Source organism: Bufo bufo, chromosome 4 (genome assembly GCF_905171765.1).
Source record: "Bufo bufo chromosome 4, aBufBuf1.1, whole genome shotgun sequence".
Lineage (NCBI taxonomy): Eukaryota > Metazoa > Chordata > Amphibia > Anura > Bufonidae > Bufo > Bufo bufo.
Genome location: NC_053392.1, coordinates 115910066 through 115937185, shown reverse-complemented (window position 1 = coordinate 115937185; position 27120 = coordinate 115910066). Strand labels below are relative to the sequence as shown.

Sequence of the window (27120 nt, the reverse complement as noted above, 5' to 3'; positions counted from 1 at the left end):
ATTGCATCAAATAATAATGCCCCTACAGTACCTTAGAAGTAATAATATAACCATAATGCTCCCAGTGGCTCTAATGTCCCCCTGTAGTGCCCCCCCCCACTAGTTCCAATATATAATTCTCCCCCCCATAGTGTCATTATACAGGGTGGGCCATTTATATGGATACACCTTAATAAAATGGGAATGGTTGGTGATATTAACTTCCTGTTTGTGGCACATTAGTATATGTGAGGGGGGAAACTTTTCAAGATGGGTGGTGACCATGGCGGCCATTTTGAAGTCTGCCATTTTGAATCCAACTTTTGTTTTTTCAATAGGAAGAGGATCATTTGACACATCAAACTTATTGGGAATTTCACAAGAAAAACAATGGTGTGCTTGGTTTTAACGTAACTTTATTCTTTCATGAGTTATTTACAAGTTTCTGACCACTTACAAAATGTGTTCAATGTGCTGCCCATTGTGTTGGATTGTCAATGCAACCCTCTTCTCCCACTCTTCACACACTGATAGCAACACCGCAGGAGAAATGCTAGCACAGGCTTCCAGTATCCGTAGTTTCAGGTGCTGCACATCTCGTATCATCTGAAGGCAATCGTCTATGCTGTGAAGATACGAGATGTGCAGCACCGGAAACTACGGATACTGGAAGCCTGTGCTAGCATTTCTCCTGCGGTGTTGCTATCAGTGTGTGAAGAGTGGGAGAAGAGGGTTGCATTGACAATCCAACACAATGGGCAGCACATTGAACACATTTTATAAGTGGTCAGAAACTTGTAAATATCTCATGAAATAATACAGTTATGTTAAAACCAAGCACACCATTGTTTTTCTTGTGAAATTCCCAATAAGTTTGATGTGTCACATGACCCTCTTCCTATTGAAAAAACAAAAGTTGGATTCAAAATGGCCGACTTCAAAATGGCCACCATGGTCACCACCCATCTTGAAAAGTTTCCCCCCTCACATATACTAATGTGCCACAAACAGGAAGTTAATATCACCAACCATTCCCATTTTATTAAGGTGTATCCATATAAATGGCCCACCCTGTATATATAATGTACCCAGGTATATGATGCTCCTCCATTCCTCTCCAGTAGTGCTTCACTTCCTGGATTCGGCCGGGCGGGCTCAGTCAGCTTGATTGACCTCTTCTCCCGGCCAGGCCGCGGGCTGTCTTCAACGCGCACGCCGCCGCGCATTGCCATGGTGACTTATTCCTGGCCTGTACAGTACAGAGCCGGCGTGCGCTTTCGCGGCTCTATACTATACTGGCCAGGAAGAAAACATCATAGCGCATGTGCAGCGGCATGCGAGTTCAGGACATTTGCGCGGCCCGACCGGGAGAAAATCTTCAGTCTTCTGCGCAAGTGCGGCCACGGGATTCGACAGGCGAGAGGTGGCCGTAACCAGGGGAGACGAAAGACAACAATCAGGTAAGAGGGGCCTTTTTTTCTCAAAAAGAGTGGGAATTGGGTAATAAAATGTATTTACAAAAATGATCACTGTCAAATCATTAACAGATTTAACAGTGATCATTGTGATGGGAATACCCCTTTAATGCACTGCGGAACTCCGCCTGCTGCTCACATGATGGTGAGGTCATCGCAGGTCCTTCATCCCCTCTTCTCTGCTGAGCTCTGCCTCCTGCATCTGACATCATCGCAGGTGGTACAGCTCCAGTAGAGGAGTGCTGTCAGCACTAGGGTAATGATTTCTCTTATATGTGAGGGAGGGGGCCTTACACTGCAGCACTGAAGCAGGGGGCCCCTTAGAGAATGGGGGCCCTGGGCAATTGCCCAGTTTTCCACCCCCTAACGCCGGCCCTGCTTATAGGGTGAAAAATATGGTAGCATATAATGAATTCTGTGGTCTCCATAAATGGTATCATTTTATGGTCAAAGTTGGGAGAAGAATTCTAAATCGATGACACAATATTTTGTCACACATCATCAGAGATTTCACCTACAGTACCTCATTTTCCCAGTGCCATCTTGATATGTGTTATTGTCAAAAAATAGCCATTCATTAATTTCTAAAGCAACTGAGTGCTTCCAGTGTGCAAATAATTAGACAAAAAAGGTCTAGCATGGGAAAATGATCAATCTTAAAAAAGGTATCCCAATTACACTCTGTAATTGCCTACAACCAGTTAGCAAAGTTGTGCAGAATTATCTTTCTCGTTACACTCACATTGGTGGAACTGGCCCATCTACATAAGGCTACTTTCACACTCGCGTTTTGGGCGGATCTGCAAAAACGGATCTGTTACAATAATACAACCGCATGCATCCGTCATGAACGGATCCGTTTGTATTATCTGTAACATAGCCAAGACGGATCCGTCATGAACTCAATTGAAAGTCTATTGTGTCAGAGAAAACGGATCCGTCCCCATTGACTTACATTGTGTGCCAGGATCCGTTTGGCTCAGTTTCGTCAAGCGGACAGCAAAACGCTGCAGGCAACGTTTTGGTGTCCGCTTCCAGAGCGGACTGGAGACTGATCGGAGGCAAACTGATGCATTCTGAGCGGATCCTTTTCCATTCAGAATGCATTAGGGCAAAACTGATCCGTTTTGGACCGCTTGTGAGAGCCCTGAACGGATCTCACTAACGGAAAGCCAAAACGCCAGTGTGAAAGTAGCCTAAGGCCTCTTGCACAGAAAAATTTTTTTCCCCGTTTATGTTCCGTTTTTTGCGTTCCGTATTCGGACGTATACGGAACCATTAATTTCAATGGATCTGCAAAAAATACGGAAGGTACTCCGTATGCCTTCCGTTTCCGTATTTCAGTTCCGTTCAAAGATAGAACATGTCCTATTATTGTCCGCATTACGGACAAGGATAGTACTGTTCTATCAGGGGCCAGCTGTTCCGTTCCGCATAAAAACGGAATGCACACGGACATCATCCGTATTTTTTGTGGATCCGTTTTTGCGAACCACCAAATACTGAAAAAGCCATGCGGTCGTGTGCAATAGGACTAATACATAGGTTGCCATTCATTTGAGTGGTTGACATGCAATCAGTGGCATAGCGTGGGTTGCCAGCACCCGGGGCAAGCCAAGTATTGCGCCCCCCCCCCCCAACCTGTGACCACGCCCCTTTTTACAAATAATGCAGTAGATGTCATCTGCAGTCCTATGTAACACCACAGATAACACAGGGATAACTCTCTGAGTACAGATAATGTGGTAGATGGGTGTGAGGCCCCAGAATTTAGAACACACACAGTGTGACCTGAAGTCTGGGGACGGGCAGAGGCAGTGTGGGCCAAATTCTATATCCACCCCCCCCCCCCCTACCCTACAGTGAAACAGATATTTGGATGGACATAACATACATTGCTATGAAATATACAGGAGAATACAGCACCATACCTGTTACATCCAGTGACGTCTCCTGTGATGTAGACTCTTTCCTCAACGTCTTCATTCAGGGGTAGGACCGTCATGATACCTTCTTTCAGCCGCGTCTCGTCTCTGTAGAGTTTCACAGAAACTTTTATGGATTTCTCACTTTACTATCATCCTCAGATAACAGACCTCCCCTCCCCCGTAGTGCCCATAACTATAATGCCCTCTGTATAATTATAATATATACTGGCCCCTCTATATTATTATTTCCTCCTCTGTATTATTATTATTAATATTATAATGGCCCCCTCTGTAGTATTATAGTAATAATTATGCCCCCTCCTTCAGCCCCTCCAGCAAACAGTCCCATGTAAGGTAGATCACTCTCCTGCCTTCAGCCCCTCCAGCATACAGTCCCATGTAAGGTAGATCACTCTCCTGCCTTCAGCCCCTCCAGCATACAGTCCCATGTAAGGTACATCACTCTCCTGCCTTCAGCCCCTCCAGCATACAGTCTCATGTAAAATACATCACACCCCTGCCTTCCAGCCCTTCTTGCACAGTCCCATGTAAAATGCATCACTCGTCCTGCCTTCAGCCCCTCCAGTATACAGTCCAATGTAAGACACATCACTTCCCTGCCTTCAGCTCCTCCAGCATACAGTCCCATGTAAGATACAACCCCCCCCCCCCGCCTTCAGCCCCTCCAGCATACAGTCCCATGTAAGGTACATCACTCTCCTGCAAAAAGTAATAATAAGTCACTATTCTACTTCACATACTATTCTCCCGCATATTTAGGCCCCGCCCCCTGGATGACAAGACTCCGCCTCTTACCCTGACATCATACCTCCCAGGATCAACTACATTCTAGACACTACGCTCGCTCTACTGCCTCATAGGCTTCAGGCCACTAGCCTGAAGTAGAGATGGGAAGTTCGGATCTTTTTCATGAATCGGATCTTCGGTTCACTTCCTGAGCCGGCAGAAGCAAGTGAACTGAAGATCAATGCGCATGCTCAGCTCATCGAATCTTCGGTTCACTTGCTGAGTCGGCTCTCAAGTGAACCGAAGGTCAGGAGGGACTCGCTCCTTGCAAACACAGCTCTGCTGCAGTGAATGCAGTGGAGCAGACTGTGATGTAATTACAATGTATAGTTATTGCAGGGACTCAGATAATTGTCTGAGAGTTTATTAGTTAAAAGAATCGAATGAGTCAGAGACGTGTCGCCGAGTCCCTGCCAGACTTCCTGCTCTGCTACATGCACCCTGTACACACACAGCTCCACTACATGCTATGCTAATGCCTGAAGCCTATGAGGAAGAACGGAGGGGACGGGAGCCATAGGCTCCTATGACCCTCATTGAAGTGTTTGCTGCCTGGCGCCCCCTGCAATTTTGCGCCCGGGGCAATGCCCCCCCCCCACGCTACGCCCCTGCATGCAATACTACATTGACCCTGGAGTAGCTGCAGATTTCCCCAGCGATAGGCATTTCTGAAGCCAGACCCATAGAGATCTTGAGATCAGCAGTGGGGCTTCAATCTCTTTAAGGCCTCATGCACACGAGTTGTTTTTCTCGGCCTCCGTTCCGTTTTTTTTGCGGATAGGATGGGGACCCATTCATTTCAATGGATCAGCAAAAAAATGCTGATAGTTCATCCGTTTGTGACGTACTGGGCTCCTCTTAGGGCTGCCAGGTGGAGGCGTCCACCCAGCAGCGAGACCGGTGTTGTCACCGGCACTTATGGGCGGGATTTAGCGCTGCCCTAGCCTGTAAAACAGAAGCTTCCGCCCGGCAGTGTGTTATTGTAAACAAAAGAGCCCTTGCCCTGCGCGATCCAGCTCAGGGCAAGGGAACGCATCGGAGCATGAAATGCTAACATCAGGGGGGATGCCTGGGTGAAATTATGGGTATGTTCAGCTCTGAACTCGGACAACCCCTTTAACCTCTTAAGGACATAGGGCGTACAGGTACGCCCTTGTGCCCTGGTACTTAAGGACACAGGGCGTACAGGTACGTCCTATGTATTTCCGATCACTGCCGTGCGGCTGGCAGTGATCGGAACCCGGTGCCTGCTCAAATCATTGAGCAGGCACCTAGGCTAAATGCGCGGGGGGTCCCGTGACCCCCCCATGTCGGCGATCGCGGCAAACCGCAGGTCAATTCAGACCTGCGGTTTGCTGCGATTTCTGCAGTTTCTGGTCCCCGCGGTCCCTGACCGCGGGGATCAGAAACTTTATATGCCTGAAATAAGGTTTTATTCACCCCCTTCCTGCACCCCCGAATGATTTTATGGTGGCGGGAGGTGCAGGGGGAGGGTTGCGGGCGGTGCGGCAGGCGGGATCGCGATCCCCCGCCCGCCTCCCCTTGTATAATCGTTGGTTTCTAGTGGGTATACCAGGGTGCCAGCACATTGCTGGCACCCTGGTATAAACGGCTGACATCTGCGATGCGATGTCAGCCGTTTAACCCTTTCCATACAGCGGTCCGTACGGACCGTTGTATTTAAAAGGTTAACAGCGCAGGGAGCTCCCTCCCTCTCCCATCGGGGGGCTGCTGTGGCTTTGCAGCCCCCCGATGGGGAGGGAGAGAGCCCCCAGACAGCCCCCCGACAGATCCCCTCCTTACCCTTCCCCGTCTGCGAAGTTATGACCAGAACTGAGCAGACGGGGAAGGTTCCCATGGCAACAGGACGCCTCTCAGGCATCCTGCTGTCCATGGTGCTGAACAGATCTGTGCTAAAAGGCATAGATCTGTTCAGTGTAAGTAAAATACAGTGCAGTACAATATATATTGTACTGTACTGTATTATACAGACATCAGACCCACTGGATCTTCAAGAACCAAGTGGGTCTGGGTCAAAAAAAAGTGAATAAAAGTGAAAAAAAAGTAAAAATCAAAAAACACATTTATCACTGATAAAAAATGAAAAAAATAAAATTCCCTACACATGTTTGGTATCGCCGCGTCCATAACGACCTGATCTATAAAACGGTCATGTTACTTTACCCGAACGGTGAACGCCATAAAAATAAAAAATAAAAAACTATGATGAAATTGAAATTTTGCCCACCTTACTTCCCAAAAAAGGTAATAAAAGTGATCAAAAAAGTCGCATGTACGCAAAAATTGTAACAATCAAACCGTCATCTCATCCCGCAAAAATCATACCCTACCCAAGATAATCGCCCAAAAACTGAAAAAACTATGGCTCTTAGACTATGGAAACACTAAAACATGATTTTTTTGTTTCAAAAATGAAATCATTGTGTAAAACTTACATAAATAAAAAAAAAGTATACATATTAGGTATCGCCGCGTCCGTATCGCCCGGCTCTATAAAAATATCACATGATTTAAACCCCTCAGATGACCACCGTAAAAAAATAAAAATAAAAACGGTGTAAAAAAAGCCATTTTTTGTCATCTTACGTCACAAAAAGTGTAATAGCAAGCAATCAAAAAGTCATATGCACCTCAAAATAGATGCCAATCAAACCGTCATCTCATCCCGCAAAAAATGAGACCCTACTTAAGATAATCGCCCAAAAACTGAAAAAACTATGGCTCTTAGACTATGGAGACACTAAAACATTTTTTTTGTTTTAAAAATGAAATCATTGTGTAAAACTTACATAAATAAAAAAAATTGTATACATATTAGGTATCCGCGCGTCCATGACAACCTGCTCTATAAAATTACTAGATGATCTAACCTGTCAGATGAATGTTGTAAATAACAAAAAAAAAACGGTGCCAAAAAAGCTATTTCTTGTTACCTTGCCGCACAAAAAGTGTAATATAGAGCAACCAAAAATCATATGTACCCTAAACTAGTACCAACAAAACTGCCAACCTATCCCGTAGTTTCTAAAATGGGGTCACTTTTTTGGAGTTTCTACTCTAGGGGTGCATCAGGGGGGCTTCAAATGGGACATGGTGTAAAAAAAAACTGTCCAGCAAAATCTGCCTTCCAAAAACCGTATGGCATTCCTTTCCTTCTGCGCCCTGCCGTGTGCCCGTACAGTAGTTTACGGACACATATGGGGTGTTTCTGTAAACTACAGAATTAGGGTTATAAATAATGAGTTTTGTTTGGCTGTTAACCCTTGCTTTGTAATTGGAAAAAAAATATTAAAATGGAAAATCTGCCAAAAAAGTGAAATTTTTAAATTGTATCTCTATTTTCCATTAAATCTTGTGCAACACCTAAAGGGTTAACAAAGTTTGTAAAATCAGTTTTGAATACCTTGAGGGGTCTAGTTTCTTAGATGGTGTCTTTTTTTTTGGAGTTTCTACTCTAGGGGTGCATCAGGGGGGCTTCAAATGGGACATGGTGCCAAAAAAACAGTCCAGCAAAATCAGCCCTCCAAAAACCAAACGGCGCACCTTTCACTCTACGCCCCGCTGTGTGCCCGTACAGTAGTTTACCACCACATATGGGGTGTTTCTGTAAACAGCAGAGTCAGGGCAATAAAGATACAGTCTTGTTTGGCTGTTAACCCTTGCTTTGTTAGTGGAAAAAATGGGTTAAAATGGAAAATTAGGCAAAAAAATGAAATTCTCAAATTTCATCGCCATTTGCCAATAACTCTTGTGCAACACCTAAAGGGTTAACGACGTATGTAAAATCAGTTTTGAATACCTTGAGGGGTGTAGTTTCTTAGATGGGGTCACTTTTAGGGAGTTTCTCCTCTAGGGGTGCATCAGGGGGCTTCAAATGGGACATGGTGTAAATAAACCAGTCCATAAAAATCTGCCTTCCAAAAACCAAACGGCGCACCTTTCACTCTACGCCCCGCTGTGTGGCCGTACAGTAGTTTACGGCCACATATTGGGTGTTTCTGTAAACGGCAGAGTCAGGGCAATAAAGATACAGTCTTTTTTGGCTGTTAACCCTTGGTTTGTTAGTGGAAAAAATGGGTTAAAATGAAAAATTAGACAAAAAAATGAAATTCTCAAATTTCCTCCCATTTGCCAATAACTCTTGTGCAACACCTAAAGGGTTAACAACGTATGCAAAATCAGTTTTGAATACCTTGAGGGGTGTAGTTTCTTAGATGGGGTCATTTTTTGGGTGGTTTCTATAATGTAAGCCTCGCAAAGTGACTTGAGACCTAAACTGGTCCCTAAAAATTGAGTTTTTGTAAATTTCTGAAAAATTTCAAGATTTGCTTCTAAACTTCTAAGCCTTATAACATCCCCAAAAAATAAAATATCATTCCCAAATCAATTCAAACATGAAGTAGACATATGGGGAATGTAAAGTCATCACAATTTTTGGGGGTATTACTATGTATTACAGAAGTAGAGAAACTGAAACTTTGAAATTTGCAAGTTTTTCCAAATTTTTGTTAAATTAGGTATTTTTTGGTGCAAAAAAAATTATTTTTTTGACTCCATTTTACCAGTGTCATGAAGTACAATATGTGACGAAAAAACAATCTCAGAACGGCCTGGATAAGTCAAAGCGTTTTAAAGTTATCAGCACTTAAAGGGACTCTGGTCAGATTTTAAAAAAATGGCCTGGTCCTAAGGTGTAAAAAGGCTGTGTCCTTAAGGGGTTAAGGATCCAGAGTGTATAAAGGGGACTTTTCTCAAACATTTTTGAGATCTATATAAAGCAGATAGTAATATAACGGATGAAATAATAGACTCCTATCTATTTTCCAGTCCTTACAGACATTCAGAGGAAATCATTGAGGTGGATTTTTCCCTACAATAAATTGAGGCTACACTTAAGGCATATTCTGGTAACTCCTCCCCAGGGTCAGATGGCTTTCCATATGAATTGTACCGTATATATAGGGAAGTCATTCTCCCTAGTTTATTAAGAGTATTTACTGACTCATTGAAAGATGTGACCTTGCCGGAATGAATGAAAGAAGCTGTAATAATATTAATATTATAAAAAGGTAAGGATCCCTTGGATTTGGAAAGATAAAGACCTATATCCTTACTGAATACTGACGTGAAGCTTCTTCCAAGTATTCTGGCTACAAGGCTCTCCAAGGTAATTCCTTCAATTATACACCCAGACCAGAACGGGTTCATTCCAAATAAAGGTACCCATTATAATCTTCATCGGTTATTTGCAAACATTCAGTCTTCCAAGGCCTTTGACAGGGTGGAGTGGAGATTCCTCTGGAACGTTTTGGTAGGATGGGCTTTGGAGAAAGATTTATAGATATGATTAAACTGTTGTATAGATCTCTTTTGGCGAGATTGAATATTAATGGGACTTTGACAATGAGTTTTGCCTTGAATAGGTTGCCCTCTCTCCCCATTGCTATTTGATATTTATGTTGAGCCCTTAGCCCTGGCTGTTAGACAGAACTCAAAGATTGAAGGGTTTGGAACAATGGGAGTGGAGGACCGTATTTCTCTATACGCGGACGATGTCCTACTTTTCATAGTTCATACTAATACAACAATTCCAAGACTCATCCAAACTGTTAACTCTTTTGGTAGGCTCTCAGGCTTAGATATCAACTGGTCAAAAACCACTCTTATGCCAGTAGATACTTTTGTACTCTCTACTGAGGGAATTTTGAGCATGTTGAATGCTTCTGATTATTTTCAATATTTGGGTACGATTATATCTCCCAAGATTGAAGATGATCTTCAGCTCAATTTGATTCCATTATTAATTAAACTGAGGTAAAAAATTGGCTCCGTCTTCCTTTATCCCGAGCTGATAGAGTTTCCTTGGTCAAGATGGCGATTTTACCCCAAATCCTCTATATCCTTAGGAATTCACCTATATGGAGAGAGGATAAGTTCTTTAAGCTTATCGAGAGAATTATTAACAATTTGTTTTGGGGAAGAAAGCGGGTAAGGCTTATGTTGAAATATTTATACAAGCCGTTGGAACAGGGAGTATTAAATCTTCCCTATTTCAAGGGCTATTCTATAGCTGGGCAATTATGGTGGTATTATGAATGGGAGAAAAGTGTATTGTGCACTACCTTGGTGAGGAGATCTTCATATAACAACATATTCAAATTGTTGGAGTCGGGGCAATTGATTAATGTGCAACAGGAGTATATAGAGGCTAAAAAGTTACTATCTAAGGCATGGGATACTATTAAAAGTTGGTAGGGAATACAGGGATCTCTTCAGTGTACTCCCCTCTGGTGTAATCTTCAATTACAGGCCTTAGATAAAATCGACGAGAAACGTTTTTGGCAAAAAAAATATATTTTATATGTTATACAAGTGGTGAAGAATGGGGAGATACTTCCGTTTTCGGTGTTAGCACAAAGACAGAATATGGACGGTTTGTCTTGGTTTAGATATTTTCAATTACGTTCGGCACTTTAGTAGTATAAAGAATAAATCACTTCTGGAGATAGATACTTCTACTTTTTTAAATGACATAATAGGGAATTTAGATCAGAAGTTTAAGAACATCGGCCGGGACAGTTCGCGAACACGTGTTCGTGATCAAATGTTCACGGCGGGCCCCATTGACTTTAATGGCAGGCAACCTGAAAAACTTTCAGGTCATATTTGCAGCCACCAAATACCTACTAGAAGTTCACAAATAGTCCAACAACATGGACAGTGACATACCAGAGGGGGGTCATTGGCAAAAATTCCCACAAAAAATATGTATTTTAATCAGGGGACATTTTTATGTGTCTTAAAGTGAAACTCTCAAAAATGTGCCCTGCTGGAGCCTAGAAAATTTTAATTTAGGCCACGGGAGTACAGGCCCCAAAAATTAGGCATTCACCTGACAGAAAAGAACTTGTGATTATGTGTCTGGAGGTACATTAGTTGGTCACTGGATAAAGATTTTACTGTAGGCCACTGCAGTAGAGGCCCCAAAAATTAGGCATTCACATGACAGAAAAAAACTTGTGATTATGTGGTTGGAGGTATATTAGGCGGTAACTGGCTAAAATTTTTTACTGTAGACCAGTACAGGCCCCTAAATTAGGCATTCACCTAACAGAAAATAACTTGTGATGATATGGCTGGAAGTACATTAGGCGGTCACCGGATAAAATTTTTACTGTAGGCCAGTACACAGGCCCCAAAAATTAGGCATTCACCTGACAGAAAAGAACTTGTGATTATGTGGCTGGAGGTACATTAGGCAGTCACTGGCTAAAAAATTTACCGTAGGCCACTGGAGTACAGGCCCCAAAAATTAGGCATTCACCTGACAGAAAAGGCCTTTTATGCCGCTGTATATACATAAGACAAGGAACATTATTTGTTCTGTGTGATGGCGGATATGTGTGGGCTGGCATGAGGAAATGCAATTACACATGATCACGCTGAAGGAAGAAAAAAACTCAGCGGCACTCACCAATGTGTTGCTTCAATGAGGTACTTTATTCCATGGATCCATGGATCTGACAGGGGGCAGACAAATATTCAACCACGCATCAAACAGCGATGGCCGTTTCACGCTACATGCGCTTCGTCGGGCTGTGCGTCAGTGCGTACATTTGCGCCGCCCTTTTAAGCATCGGCGCTGCGTGTTGTCATGGCAATAGACAACAATAATGCGCCTGCATAAAAGGTTAGTAAAAAACATATAACATAATATATAAAGACATCAGCAGAAATTACATACATTTCAATCTAAAGCGGTAGTATCGCATATAATATATATTTGGACAACCTATAGGAATGAGCTCAAGTCATTTCTGTCATTCAATCCGAGCTCACCTAGTGCTTGGGTGCGCAGGATCCACCTCGCTTCCCTCTGCAGGGGGGCGGACACAATCTCCAGCCCAGTGAAAGAGATACAATCGACATTACTTGCGTGAACACTCCTCATGTGGTCTATGAACCTGGGGCAACCCTTTCCTGTCCTTATAGAAATGAAGTGCTCTCTCACTTGTTCAAACATACACCTGATTGTCTTTCCAATATAGAATCTGCCGCAGCTGCAGAGCAATAGGTAAACTACATATGTGCTCCTGCAGTTGATAAACTTCTGATTCTGTACTGGATACCCGTGAATTCAATACACTTTTTTGGGGAATTGTGTTACATAGTGAACAGCTGCCACATCTAAAATTGCCCTTTGGTATGTTGTCCATGAGACAGTTATTGCCTTTAACCACCTCAGCCCCCCTAGCTTAAACCCCCTTAATGACCAGACCACTTTTTACAATTCTGCACTACACTAGTTTCACGGTTTATTTCTCTGTCATACAACTTACCACCCAAATGAATTTTACCTCCTTTTCTTCTCACAAATACAGCTTTCTTTTGGTGGTATTTGATTGCTGCTAAGATTTTTCGGTTTTCCGATATTAATCAAAATAGGCCGCAATTTTCTCAAAAAAAGTGTATTTTTAACTTTCTCTGGTTAAATTGTTCAAATATAATTACATTTCTATACAAGTTTGTGTCAGAATTTATTGTGCTACATGTCTTTGATTAAAAAAAATGCAATAAGTGTATATTTATTGTTTTGCGCAAAAGTTATAGCGTTTACAAACTATGGTACAAAAATGTGAATTTCCGCATTTTGAAGCAGCTCTGACTTTCTGAGCACCTGTCATGTTTCCTGAGGTTCTACAATGCCCAGACAGTAGAAACACCCCACAAATGACCGCATTTCGGAAAGTAGACACCCTAAGATATTCGCTGATGGGCATAGTGAGTTCATGGAAGTTTTTATTTTTTGTCACAAGTTAGCGGAAAATGATTATTTTTTTATTTTATTTTTTTTCTTACAAAGTCTCATATTCCACTAACTTGTGACAAAAAATAAAATTTTACATGAACTCGTCATGCCCCTCACGAAATACCTTGGGGTGTCTTCTTTCCAAAATGGGGTCACTTGTGGGGTATTTATACTGCCCTGGCATTTTACGGGACCTAAAGTGTGAGAAGTAGTTTGGAATCCAAATGCGTAAAAAATGCCCTGTGAAATCGTAAAGATACTCATTGGAATGTGGGCCCCTTTGCCCACCTAGGCTGCAAAAAAGTGTCACACATGTGGTATCGCCGTACTCAGGAGAAGTAGGGCAATGTGTTTTGGGGTGTTTTTTTACATATACCCATGCTGGGTGAGATAAATATCTCTGTAAAAGACAACTTTCCCCATTTTTTTATGCAAAGTTGTCATTTTACAGAGATATTTCTCTCACCCAGCATGGGTATATGTAAAAAGACACCCCAAAACACATCTCGGAACGTCGGGGATAGCAGAAGCCGCCCAGTGAAGTGAATATTGATGAGCTGGGCGGCGCTTGAAAACGGCGGTTGGGGCGCGTGTGTGCACCCATGTGGAGCTGAAACGCCGCCCCTTGGGCAGAAAGAAGAGTGATTGCATCAGGTTATCAAACATGATTTTGCTCTATTTATAAGGTGGACAGGGGTTATACTTATATGTTTTTAATACACATTAGAAAACCTATGCATGCATATATATAGCTAAATATGCTTATTGGGCCTGTCAGTGTCCCTTTAACATCTCTCCCTCCGTCAAGCTGCCGGCGCGGCGACGAGTCTGCATGCCATGGTTTTGACACTGCCACTGCACTGACTGCTTGCAAAATGAGCGGCACGATGTTGCAAAGCGGTGATTATAAAGTTGTGAGCAGGGCCAAAATAATTGTGGGCGGCAGTGCAGTTTAGATGGAACACTGGCTGCAGGGGTCCACAGGAGGCCGGGCCCGGTCGCAACTGCGACCCCTGTATGTACGCCACTGATTATGTGATATACAGGTTGTATCGGATGGCCTCTTCCTTGTAATTTTTGGCAGCACTTGCATTTTATATACAAGTAAATATACAGGAAATAATGTTTCCTAACAATTTTTCCTCTAAAATCGATTTTATCTTCGGTTTTGTGCGTATTATTGTCAGTCTGTAAAAGCGGCGTACTACTCGGACAACATCGTTCCCAGCAGCAACCTGAAAGTCCAGTATGCATCCAGATACCCCCCCCATGCTGTTCCCGACCCATTTCAGTGGTGTTTCTATCAATTTCTGACCTTTTTCTGTGAACCAGACACTGTCCCCTCTTCAGAGCAGAGGGTGCCTGGTTTAATGCTCTGGTTCTCCCATTGACTTCCATTGTGCTCGGGTGCTCGGTAGAGGACCCAAGCATCTCAAAGTGTTCTACTCGAGCACCCGAGCACTTTGGTGCTCGATCAACACTACTAAATACCACTAGCATGAAGTACAATATGTCACGAAAAAATCTCAGAATGGCTTGGATAAGTAAAAGCTTTCCAAACTTATTAACACATAAAGTGACACATGTCAGATTTGCAAAACTGGGTTGTGTCAGGAAGGTGAAAGATGGCAGGGCCTGGAAGGGGTTCATCTCTGTTTCTCAGTTTCATGATGATATTTAATGTTCTAATATTTTTTCCTGATTCTAAACAGCATTGCCGGACTCCAGTGTAAGAAGATCAGTGGTTATTCTAAGGGTGCTGGATATCAGATAGGAGAGAAGTTCCCTGATGAGACAGACCATGCCTGGAACATGATTTATTTGGAAGGAAGTTGGCACTTGTTGGACAGCACATGGGGAGCTGGGCACACTGATGACAATGTGTCAAAGTTCACCTTTAAGTAAGTAGTACGTGTTGTATTTAATGTATACTTATCAGAAGAACCTGATGCTAACTGTAAAGCATGGAGGTGAAAATGTTATTGTTTAGGAATGCTTTGCTTGCTCAGGACCTGGGCATTACACCATTACAAAATTCAATATAACATTTTCATTGTACCAGATGGTGCTTGAGGAAAATGTCAGACCACCAGCCAAGAAAGTTCTGTATAAATTTGTTACCTAGTGCAGGGCCATATTAACAGCTTATGCTACCCTAGGCATGCAGGCTGAATGCCCCCCGTTAGAGTAAATGATGGCAAATGCACAGTAAAATGCCCATGTTGATGCAGATTGAAGGGTTTGGAACAATGGGGGTGGAGGACCGCATTTCTTTATATGCGGATGATGTCTTATTTTTTATAGATCATACCAATACAGCTCTTCCAAGACTTATTCAAATAGTTAACTCTTTTGGTAAGGTTTCAGGCTTAGATATAAACTGGTCAAAAACCACTCTTATGCCAGTGGATACTTTTGTACTCTCTACTGAGGGAACCTTGAGCATGTTGAATGTCTCTGATTCTTTTCAATATTTGGGCCTGAATATATGCCCTAAGTTTTTCTGCAGCTTAATTTGATTCCATTATTAACTAAATTGAGGTAAAAATTGGGATATGGCTCTGACTTCCTTTATCCAGAGCTGACAGAGTCTCCTTGGTTAAGATGGTGATTTTGACCCAGCTCCTCTATATCCTCAGGAATTCACCTATATGGATAGAGGATAGTTTTTTTTTTTTAGGCTTATCAAGAGAATTATTAATGATTTGTTGTGGGGAAGAAAGCGGGTAAGGCTTAAATTGGAATACTTATACAAGCCTTTGGAACAGGGAGGATTGAATTTTCCCTATTTCAAGGGCTATTTTATAGCCAGGCAATTATGGCTATATCGTGAATAGTGTTTATCGCGAATATTCTAATCGCGAATTTTTATTGCGTATATCGGCACTTCCAGAATTCGTCAAGATGTAGAATATAGTGCTATATATTCGTAATCGCGAATATTCTAGATTTTTCTTTAATTAACCTCCCTTCTTGCTTGTGGGCCAATGAGAAGGCTGCAATGTCTTTGTCAGAGCTTAGCTACATCCCTAGCAACCAATAGGAAAGTTGCCTACCCCTTACTATATAAGAAACTCCATTCTGAGAGAGAGAGAGCAGTGTCATTGCTGTGCTCTGTGCTTTCGTCTGGATCCTATTCCTTATCCAATTACATTAGATAGTTAGTTAGCTTATATACAGTACAGACCAAAAGTTTGGACACACCTTCTCATTCAAAGAGTTTTCTTTATTTTCATGACTATAAAAATTGTAGATTCACACTGAAGGCATCAAAACTATGAATTAACACATGTGGAATTATATGCATAACAAAAAAGTGTGAAACAACTGAAAATATGTCATATTCTAGGTTCTTCAAAGAAGCCACCTTTTGCTTTGATTACTGCTTTGCACACTCTTGGAATTCTCTTGATGAGCTTCAAGAGGTAGACCCCTGAAATGGTTTTCACTTCACAGGTGTGCCCTGTCAGGTTTAATAAGTGGGATTTCTTGCCTTATAAATGGGGTTGGGACCATCAGTTGCGTTGAGGAGAAGTCAGGTGGATACACAGCTGATAGTCCTACTGAATAGACTGTTAGAATTTGTATTATGGCAAGAAAAAAGCAGATAAGTAAAGAAAAATGAGTGGCCATCATTACTTTAAGAAATGAAGGTCAGTCAGTCAGCTGAAAAATTGGGAAAACTTTGAAAGTAAGGGCTATTTGACCATGAAGGAGAGTGATGGGGTGCTGCGCCAGATGACCTGGCCTCCACAGTCACCGGACCTGAACCCAATCGAGATGGTTTGGGGTGAGCTGGACCGCAGAGTGAAGGCAAAAGGGCCAACAAGTGCTAAGCATCTCTGGGAACTCCTTCAAGACTGTTGGAAGACCATTTCAGGGGACTACCTCTTGAAGCTCATCAAGAGAATGCCAAGAGTGTGCAAAGCAGTAATCAAAGCAAAAGGTGGCTATTTTGAAGAACCTAGAATATGACATATTTTCAGTTGTTTCACACTTGTTTGTTATGTATATAATTCCACATGTGTTAATTCATAGTTTTGATGCCTTCATAGTCATGAAAATAAAGAAAACTCTTTGAATGAGAAGGTGTGTCCAAACTTTTGGTCTGTACTATATATAACTAGCAGAAGGACCCGGCTTCGCAAGGGTATATTTCATCTATTTCATTTTATATTGCTGTGTGTCATAAAAAGATATCGACAGTTTACCCATAACAGTGACCTCTACAGTACCCGCCCCTTTAATAATGACCTTCACAGTGCCCGCCCCTTTAACAGTGCCTGCCCCTTTAGCATTGACCATCCCTTTAACAGTGACCTTCACAGTGCCTACCCCTTTAACAGAGACCTCCACAATGCCCGCCCCTTTAAAATTGACTTTCACAGTGACCGCCCCTTTAACAGTGACTTTCACAGTGGCCGCCCCTTTAACAGTGAATTTCACAGTGACCGCCCCTTTAATAGAGACCACCCCTTTAACAGAGACTTTCACAGTGGCCGCCCCTTTAACAGTGACTTTCACATTAGCCGCCCCTTTAACAGTGACTTTCACAGTGACCGCCCCTTTAACAGTGACTTTCACATTGGCCGCCCCTTTAACAGTGACTTTCACAGTGACCGCCCCTTTAACTGTGACTTTCACTGTGACCGCCCCTTTAACTGTGTTTATCACAGTAACCCCCATTTAACTGTGACTTTCACAGTGACCGCCCCTTTAACTGTCACTTTCACAGTGACTGCCCCTTTAACTGCCCCTTTAACTGTGACTTTCACTGTGACCGCCCCTTTAACTGTGACTTTAACTGTGACTTCCCCTTTAACTGTGACTGCCCCTTTAACTGTGACCGCAACTTTAGCTGTGACTTTCACTGTGACCGCCCCTTTAACTGTGACTTTAACTGTGACTTTAACTGTGACTGCCCCTTTAACTGTGACCATCCCTTTAACTGTGACTTTCACTGTGACCGCCCTTTAACTGTGACTTTCACTGTGACCGCCCCTTTAACTGTGACTTTCACTGTGACCGCCCCTTTAACTGTGACTTTCACAGTGACCGCCCCTTTAAGCAGTAAAGAAATATGGCTGGGTTGTTATGGAAACCTGGAGTAAAACTGTGTTTATGGTAGTTGGGATTTGAAGAGAAAACTTGCAGGCTTGTATTTAGGGGGGGCTCATTTTTTGAGGATATCTCAGGAACGGTACGTCTAAAACGTTCCCATACACCTGATGTACCTGTGTGCCAAATTTGGTGAAGATCGGTTCAGTCGTTTGGTCGCGCATAAAGAACGTCTAGACAGATAGACAGACAGACAGACAGACAGACAGAAATTCTTTTTTATATATATAAGAGATACAGATAGGGGGAGATAGTCAGTGTAGGTTAGATAGTGATATAGTGTAACTGATAGGTTCCAGTGCAGGGTGTTAGGTAGTGTGATAGGTTCTGCTGTCCATACATACATGCTACAGACACAGTGCTGTGATGTCACAACAATACAGTAATATCTACTCAGACCTGATAAAATGTGAAGTTGCATATATTGCACAAAAAATATGCGCATTATTAGTGGCGATTTGCGCAATCGCAAAATTAATGACTGGAGATCACAAATTCTAGAATTAGCTAATTTATTGCGAATTTTATGCGAAAAAAAATGGCTAAATATCGCGAAAACGAATATTACTTATGCCGCTCATCACTAATCGTGAATGGGAGAAAAGTGTATTGTGTACCACTTTGGTGAGGAGATCTTCGTACAATAACATATTCACATTATTGGAATCGGGGCAATTGATTAATATGCAACAGGAGTACAGAGAGGCTAAAAAGCTACTATCCAAGGCATGGGACACTATTAGAAGATGGCAGGGAATAATAGGATCTCTGCAGTGTACTCCCCTTTGGTATAATTTTCAACTACAGCTTTAGATAAAAACGCCGGGGACCAGTATTGGCAAAAATATATTATTTTATATGTTACACAAGTGGTGAAGAATGGAGACATACTTCCATTCTTGGTGCTAGCACAAAGTGAGACTATGAATGGTTTGTCTTGGTTTAGATATTTTCAATTACGTTCGGCACTTCTTAATGTAAAGAATAAATCACTTTTGGAGATAGATACTGTATTTCTACTTCTTTAAATGATCTGCTAGGGAACTTAGATCAGAGGGTTAAGATTGCACATTTGTATACATTTTTACTTAAGGCACTATTTATTAAAATACAATCACCAGGACTAAGGGCCTGCGGAGTTGATTGCCCAAGGATCCAATTAGAGGGATGGGGAAATATATTTGCGAACTTGAGTTCAATATCTCACAATAAAGCAAATAATAAATTGAGTGTGAGTGTGAGCCGTGAACGAGGAAAGCAACTGAAACACCAGTTTTGCCCAAACCATATTTTTTTTACTTAGGTTACTTTCACACTAGCTATTTAGTTTTCCGGTATTGAGATCCGTCATAGGGGCTCAATACCGGAAAAAAAGCGCTTCAGTTTTGTCCCTATTCATTGTCAATGGGGACAAAACTGAACTGAACAGAACGGAATGCTCTAAAATGCATTCCATTCCGTTTAGTTGCGTTCCCATACCGGATCCGTCTTGGGTATGTTAAAGATAATACAACCGGACCCATTCATAATGGATGCAGATGGTTGTATTATCAGTAACGGAAGCGATGTGTGCGCACACGCCTACACGAACTGACTGATGGTTCTGCCCCCTGCAACTTCTGGGTCTCCAAATTAGGCACATGGCCTGAGCTTGCCCTTTACGCCTTAGAGGTGCTGGCATGCCCTGCAGCCAGTGTATTGTCTGAACGTGTGTTTAGCACGACTGAAGGGGGTTATCACAGGTTATATTTCCCAATGTTTTGGGGTGTACCCTAATTAAAAAAAAATATATAAAAAATTAAAACCAAAAAGCAGTGTAGGCTACCTCCTCCTCATCCACTGCCGCTTCCACCTACACCGCCACATCCACCGCCTCCTCAACCTCCTACTCCATATGGACCTCGTCCTCCTAGATCAAGATTATTATTTTCTATTTTTACGTATTTTATGTTATTTCAAGTCATTTCCCTATCCACATTTGTTTGCAGAGCACTTGCCATGCTCTTAACCACATTTTGCAGCCCCCTAGCCATATCCATGACATTTTTACTGCCATTTTAGTGCTCAAAAGTTCGGGACCCCATTGACTTCAATGGGGTTCGGGTTCGGGGCCAAGTTCGGGTCAAGTTCGGGTCCCGAACTCAAACTTTTTTGTGAAGTTTGGCCGAACCCGTCGAACCCGAACATCCAGGTGTCGGCTCAACTCTAGTTATAGGCCTAGAAATATATGACATTGGTTGGAAGAGCATGACCAAGACTTTTAAGTACTACCCTGGCCCCCTAATTCCCTAGGCTTGAACCCAAATGAGCATCTGTGGGACCACCTCAAACAGTGTGTTCGCTCTATGGATCCACACCCATGCACCCTCCAGCAACTGTGGTATGCACTGTAGTCAGCATGGCTCCACATACCTGTGACAAACTACCAGGACCTCATTGAATCACTCCCATCCCATCTAGCCTCTGTTCGTGCTGCACATGGTGGTTACTCTGGATATTAGCTAGTGGTCAAAATATTGTGACTCGCGTATGTATTTAATAATATATTAATTAGTTTACTTATTTTTTAAACAAAATATTTTTTCAATCCTTTTTAATTCCAGGTTGTAAGGCATCAAAACAGGAAAAACACCAATGTTTTCCATTTGTCTCTTCTAGGTACAACGAAATTTATTTCCTCACTCACCCAGCTATTTTCATCACAAATCACTTACCTGAAGAACCAGATTGTCAGCTACTGGAAACATGTTTATCTCGTGAGCAATATGAAAAGATTGTAAAGCTTAATGAGGACTATTACAATCTCGGCATGGTTTCCTACCACCCACAAACTTGTGTTATTGAAACAGGTAACCTGAAAAGGAGAATTCTTTTAAAAGTTTGTTCTTTATTTTTAAGAGATCACTGAGGTTTCTAGATATTTGATTACTAAAATGAATACATTTTTCCCATGTGAATTCACAAAGGACATCAATCCTGATGACAATGAAAAAAATTCTGCCCCTTACAGGTGGTGCATATCATTACATTCTTTACCACCTATATCTGGAAGTACTGGTCCCCTTATTCCATTTTTTGACTCAAATCTATTTTTATTTTCTGCAGCACATGAAAGGTTAAATCCTAGTTTTGGCACCATTTTTAAATGGGTGTAATCTGGAGGTTATATCTTCTGACGTGACTTTCCCCTTTTAAAAGAAAGACAATTGTAGACCAAGTGAAATTCCCCATCACGTGACACAGGCTTAACCTCTACAAACTCAGTCTTGCAATCACTTCTCACTCAGGCTGCAAACTGAGCATAAATCGCACCACATAACAGTCCATGCACGCCTGTCACCACCAACTGAATTCTGGGCCAGGAAGAAACCGAACATATACATTTTGCTCTTCAGTAGTTAAAGAGTTAAGCACTCTATAAAAGGCTATGGATTCTATTAGCTCATACAAGGACCAAATGTATAGAAAAGGTACAGTGCTTACAAACATAAAAATAGTAATAAAATATAATATACAAAAATAAAGAAATCAGTAATAGAGAAAAAATAACAGAAGAATATAACACATTAAGTCTTTTTGCATCCTTGAGGGGAGGAGAAACCAGGGACCCCAATATGTGAACCCTCCTTTACTGTTCAAAACAGATTTCATAGTTTCCCTGCCTGTTTCAGTTTTCAGAACTGCCAATTAATTTATTAGGAAAGAGTGTGAGTTATTACTGGACGGTAGGTGATAATAGTGGAAGTGCCATCAATAATAAATTGTTAATTTTCCTGTAATTACCCTTATTATAGGAAAAAAGTGCGCAATGACATAAGAGTAATGTTGATACATCAGATGCAAAATATCACAAAGTATGTCATGTAGCATATAGCACAGGGAGAGGGGGAGGAGAGGGGCAAGAATGGGGAGGGACATAGGAGAGGGGTAGGTGGTTTCCCCCCACAGATGTCCATTTGCCCAGTTTTAAAGCATGTACAAACCCAGTTTAGGTGGCACATCTCATACTTTTTGTTCTCTAAGAGATATATCCCCCTTGGCTCTGACCACATTGTTGAGCACACATACAAAGGTTTATTGCCTTTTCTAGAGAAATTACTATTTTAATCGCCAGTGACACACAGACATGTCATCTTTTCATTACACAGTTCAATTTTACCAAACACAGCTATAAATACAGTAGCGCGTTTTGATTATTGTGACTTTAAAAGGCATGTATGCTTAGCGGTTTTAATTTTCAGGTTCAATTAGCAGTTTCAGTAGACACAGGATGGAACAAATTGCTAACAGTATAACAAACTGAATAGGGGAATGAATAGTTTGTTAAAAAGTATTCATCGGTAGTGATGAGCGGCAGGGGTCATATTCGAATTTGTCATATTTTGCGAATATTTTGTAGAATATTCGTCGAATATTCGCGAATTCGAATATTCGTTATATTCTACATTCTTTTTTTAACTTGAAAATTGTCAAGGTAATGATCGCGTAGTATGCGAATAGTACGCGATCAATACAAGCGTGGGTCAAAAAAGAATATATAGCACTATAGAATACAGTGCTATATATTCGTTATATCGAATATTCGTCATTTTTTCCATCTGAACACATGATTCCTCCCTGCTTCTTGCTTGTGGGCCAATGAGTCATTGGCCCACAAGCAACTTAAGCAGGGAGGAATCATGACGAATATTCTAAAAAACGAATATATAGCACTATATTCTAAATATTCGCAAATTCTCGAAGTGGCGATATTCAAGATAAAAATTTGCTTTTCGAATATTCGTGCTCAACACTATTCATCGGAACCCTCATTGTCTCACAGAGACCTCAACCAGGACTATATTCCTTTTAGACAGTCTCAAATTAAAATTTCAGTGCCTTCCATATATCTGGCAACAATAATCTCTCCGACACACTGAACTTGCTTTCAAGAGCCCTTCCTTTCTGTAAAAGACACCAGGTGTCAGAGCCCTGGCAAACCATATGTTTCCTCCAAGTTAGTAGGCAAACTAGTAGGCAATCTCACTACAGGACAATGAAACGACTCCTCTGCTGCACTGCACACTCATGCACTCCAACAGTAGGACAGCCTTCACACCTTAGTCCTGACTCTCAATGGCTCCTGTACACCACCCTCGCCGCTGTCAACTCCATCCAGTCCTCCAGAACTGTACTAACAAATCACATCTGAGGTCAGCAAGGCAACCCTAGCAGGATATAAATACAGCCTCTTTTGGGTTTGGCCATAGCACATCACCGCTCACTCGATGACTAGTTCCCTACCTGGGCTAACTATCACCACAGCCCCTGCAGAGTCCACAGAGAAAAAAAACATTCAAGCTGATCAAACACATGAGTGGCTGTCCACACAGAACACTATCAGCTTCGTGTCCTACACAGTCTATTTTTAGTAGCCCTCAGACCATGACTGGTCACTATCAGCTCAACTTTCACTCCAGTCCTGCTTGGAAAAGCAGCCATAATGATCTCTTATAGAGACTCAATCCTGGCAGGAGAACTCTCTCATCAGCTCCTCACAGGCCCATGTCATGGCTCCATCTGGTCATTGTCACTCTATAGTAGCCTCCAGTTCCTCTGCCTCTCCACAGGAGAAGCTTGCCTCTCTACATGATTCCTCAGCCTGAAAGCTACCCACTGCCTATGCGCTGAGCTCTAGCACAATGTGGATCAGTGGATCACTAAATGGCACCAAAGCTCCTCCTTCAATGGGCTCTCCTCTGCCCCTTCCTAACAGTATGGCCATGCAGTTTCAGTGCTGCCATGGTCCATCCCTTTCTAGCACCAGGCTCATCCCGGATCTAGCTAATGCTCCCCTGCAGCTGTCATTCAGATTTCGCATATTCCTTAGAACTGATGCAGCATGACAGATATGATAGTGCTTCAGAGTACAGCATATTCTCATCCAGCCAACTTGCAAAATAAAACAACATATACACTGCACCACTATATATGTGCACATTGGTCAAATAAATGGACTGAGTAGTCTCTCAGTAACAGATATACTTAAAGGAACAGGCAACCACAAAAAGAATGCATGAGCAATCCAGTAGCTGCAAAAAAGGTACTCAGTCACTGCTCTTCAGTGGTGTGCCTAAGGTGTTTGGCAGCCGGGGCGAGTACCCCCTCACAGTAATATTGCCCTCACTGTACAACCTTGACAGTAGTTTTGTCCAGATATATTCTCTGTCACGGTAGTTATGCCCATATTGTGCCCCCTAATGGTAGTTATGCCCATGTTGTGCCCCCTCACGGTAGTTATGCCGACACTGTACAAATTTCACAGTAGTTATGCCCACATTGTGCCTCCTTAAAGTACTTATCCCTTCATTGTGCCCCCCTCACAGTAGTTATGACCTATCTGTGCCCCTTTCACAGTAGTAATCTCCTATCTGTGCCCCTTCACAGTTATAGTGCCCTCTTTATGCCCCCCTTATAGTACTTATGCCCTCTATGTGCCCCTTTAACAGTAGTAATGCCCTATCTGTGCCCCCTCACAGTAGTTATGCCCTCTCTCTGCCCCTTTCATAGTAGAAATACCCCATCTGTGCCCCCTTTACAGTTGTAATGCCCTCTCTGTGCCCCTTCAGAATAGTTATGCCCTGACTGTGACCCCATAACAGTAGTAATATCCTCTGTGCAACTTCACAGTAGTAATAATAATTTCTTAGAACAAAGCATTATAAAATACTAATAGTAAAGAAACTTTTAGGGATCCAGTGTCGGTCTGGCTCACCAGAGTACCAGAGGATGCTCTGGTGGGTCCAAGCTCTGATACCATAGTGGGCCCCCAAGGTCCAGGAGAGAAAAAAGATTTGGAATTGCTTTTGAGCCAATAACTTGCCACTAGGGTCTATTTCTTTGAATCAAAATGATTAGACTTTATTGATGATATGGAGTTTGGGCCCCGAAAACAATTTCGTCTGGTGGGCCCAAGGAACCTCAGAAATACCTGGTATGGATCTAACATATTCCTGAATGCGAGTCAGTAGACATAGAATGGCACAAACAAATGAGCATTCATAGGCAATAAGATAAAATGATAGGAAAAAAAAACATCCAGAAGACAATCTATATTTAGAGAGAATATGCAAAAATCATTGCAATTCTAGTTTCCATTTTCATAGTTTTTAATTTAACATACATTTTTATATTTTACAAAACATAAATGTAACATACAATGTAACAGTTTTGTTTGTAAATGTAATGTTTTCTTTTCATTTTCAGTTAAAGGAAAAGTCTCCATCGTCATTAAAAGCCGTTGTAACATGAAATTCAGCTTTACACTCAATAAAACAGAGAGACCCGGTTTGTTGACATTGACCAACAAAGGAATGAATCTTGATGTTTATCCCCAAAAAACTGGAAAACACATTTTGTCAATTTTTGCCAGTAATGCAGACTCTGATAAGGAATATAAACCAATCATGGATTACAGAGTAGACTGCAGTTTTGTTGATACCAGTATGATCATACCCAAATGTCTTAATAATCCTGTTGGCCCAAACTGGATATCAGAAAAGGCTGGATTATTTAACCCCTCGCATCCTAATCCAATCATTTATAAGGATGATGGGTGCTGTACTATTAGCTTTAGAACAGAAAAGATGCTAAAAATTACCGTGAACTTGAGATCTGATGATATGCAGACTATGCCCAATCATGTCATATTGAGTGTGAAAAAGGACAAAATAGAATTTATTGTCCGCCTACCACAAGCTGGATCTTATGCTCTGCTGATATTCGAAGATGTTACTGGATACGTCGGGAACTACTTAATTGTCTGCTCAAATCCTAAGGTAAATTGGCCACCCTTTCCATCTTCACTTCACAATCCTGTTGGTCCATCCTCAGAGACAGCAAAAGCTGGGCTTCTGCAACCTTCACACCCTGATCCAATTATTCATGCGGATGATGGGTGCTGTACTATAAGTTTTAGAACAGAGAACATGCTAAAAATTACAGTGAACTTGAGATCTGATGACATGCAGACTATGCCCAATCATGTCATATTAGGTGTGAAAAAGGATAAAGTAGAAGTTATTGTCCGCCTACCACAAGCTGGATCTTATGTTCTGTTGATATTCGATGATGTCACTGGGTACGTTGGCAACTACTTAATTGTCTGCTCCAATCCGAATATAAAATTGCCACCCTTTCCATCTTCACTTCACAATCCTGTTGGGCTTTCTTTAGATATGGTAAAAGCTGGTCTTCTGCAACCATCACACACTGATCCAATTATTGATGTGGATGATGGGTGTTGTACTATAAGTTTTAGAACAGAGAAGAGGCTAAAAATGACTGTGAATTTGAGATCTGATGATATACAGACTATGCCCAATCATGTCATATTGGGTGTGAAAAAGGACAAAGTAGAAGTTATTGTCCGCCTACCGCAAGCTGGATCTTATGCTCTGTTGATATTTGATGATGATACCGGATACATCGGCAACTACTTAATTGTTTGCTCCAATTCGAATGTAAAATGGCCACCCTTCCCATCTTCCCTTCACAATCCTGTTGGTCCATCCTCAAAGACAGAAAAAGCTGGGCTCCTACAGCCTTCACACTCAGATCCGGTCATCTATGCAGAGGATGGCACCTGTATGATCACTTTTGCTTTAAAAAAAGACATAAAACTTCTCTGCACTTTAGAGTCTGATGAAGTAAACTTAACAAAAGAAATGGCGAGTAGAAATGTCCTTCAAACTCAATCGAGAGACAACGTGGAGATTAAAGTCCACCTCCCAAGCTCAGGAACCTATGTTTTACTTATTTTTTTTAAACCAAGTGACAGTACCAGCTCTTCCTACAAGTATCTATCTAACTACCTCATTGTCTGTAACAACACTAGTATGAAGTAGCCAGTAACATCCTCATCCCTTCTGTAGTTTGTGTTAATCTACAAGTAGCAGCCTATTTAACGGAAGCGTTTTTTTTTCCTGGTATTGAGACCCTATGA

General features: G+C 41.9%; 1 protein-coding gene across 1 annotated transcript in view; it reads left to right on the top strand.

Moving 5' to 3' along the window:
• LOC120999036 (kyphoscoliosis peptidase-like) overlaps positions 1-27120 on the top strand; it is a 69859-nt gene that overhangs the window by 35637 nt on the left and 7102 nt on the right. The window contains exons 5-8 of the mRNA XM_040429913.1: positions 14732-14920; positions 20796-20986; positions 25383-25685; positions 26712-26973. Of these exons, the coding sequence (XP_040285847.1) occupies positions 14732-14920; positions 20796-20986; positions 25383-25685; positions 26712-26973 (945 nt within the window). The remainder of the gene's footprint in view (positions 1-14731; positions 14921-20795; positions 20987-25382; positions 25686-26711; positions 26974-27120) is intronic.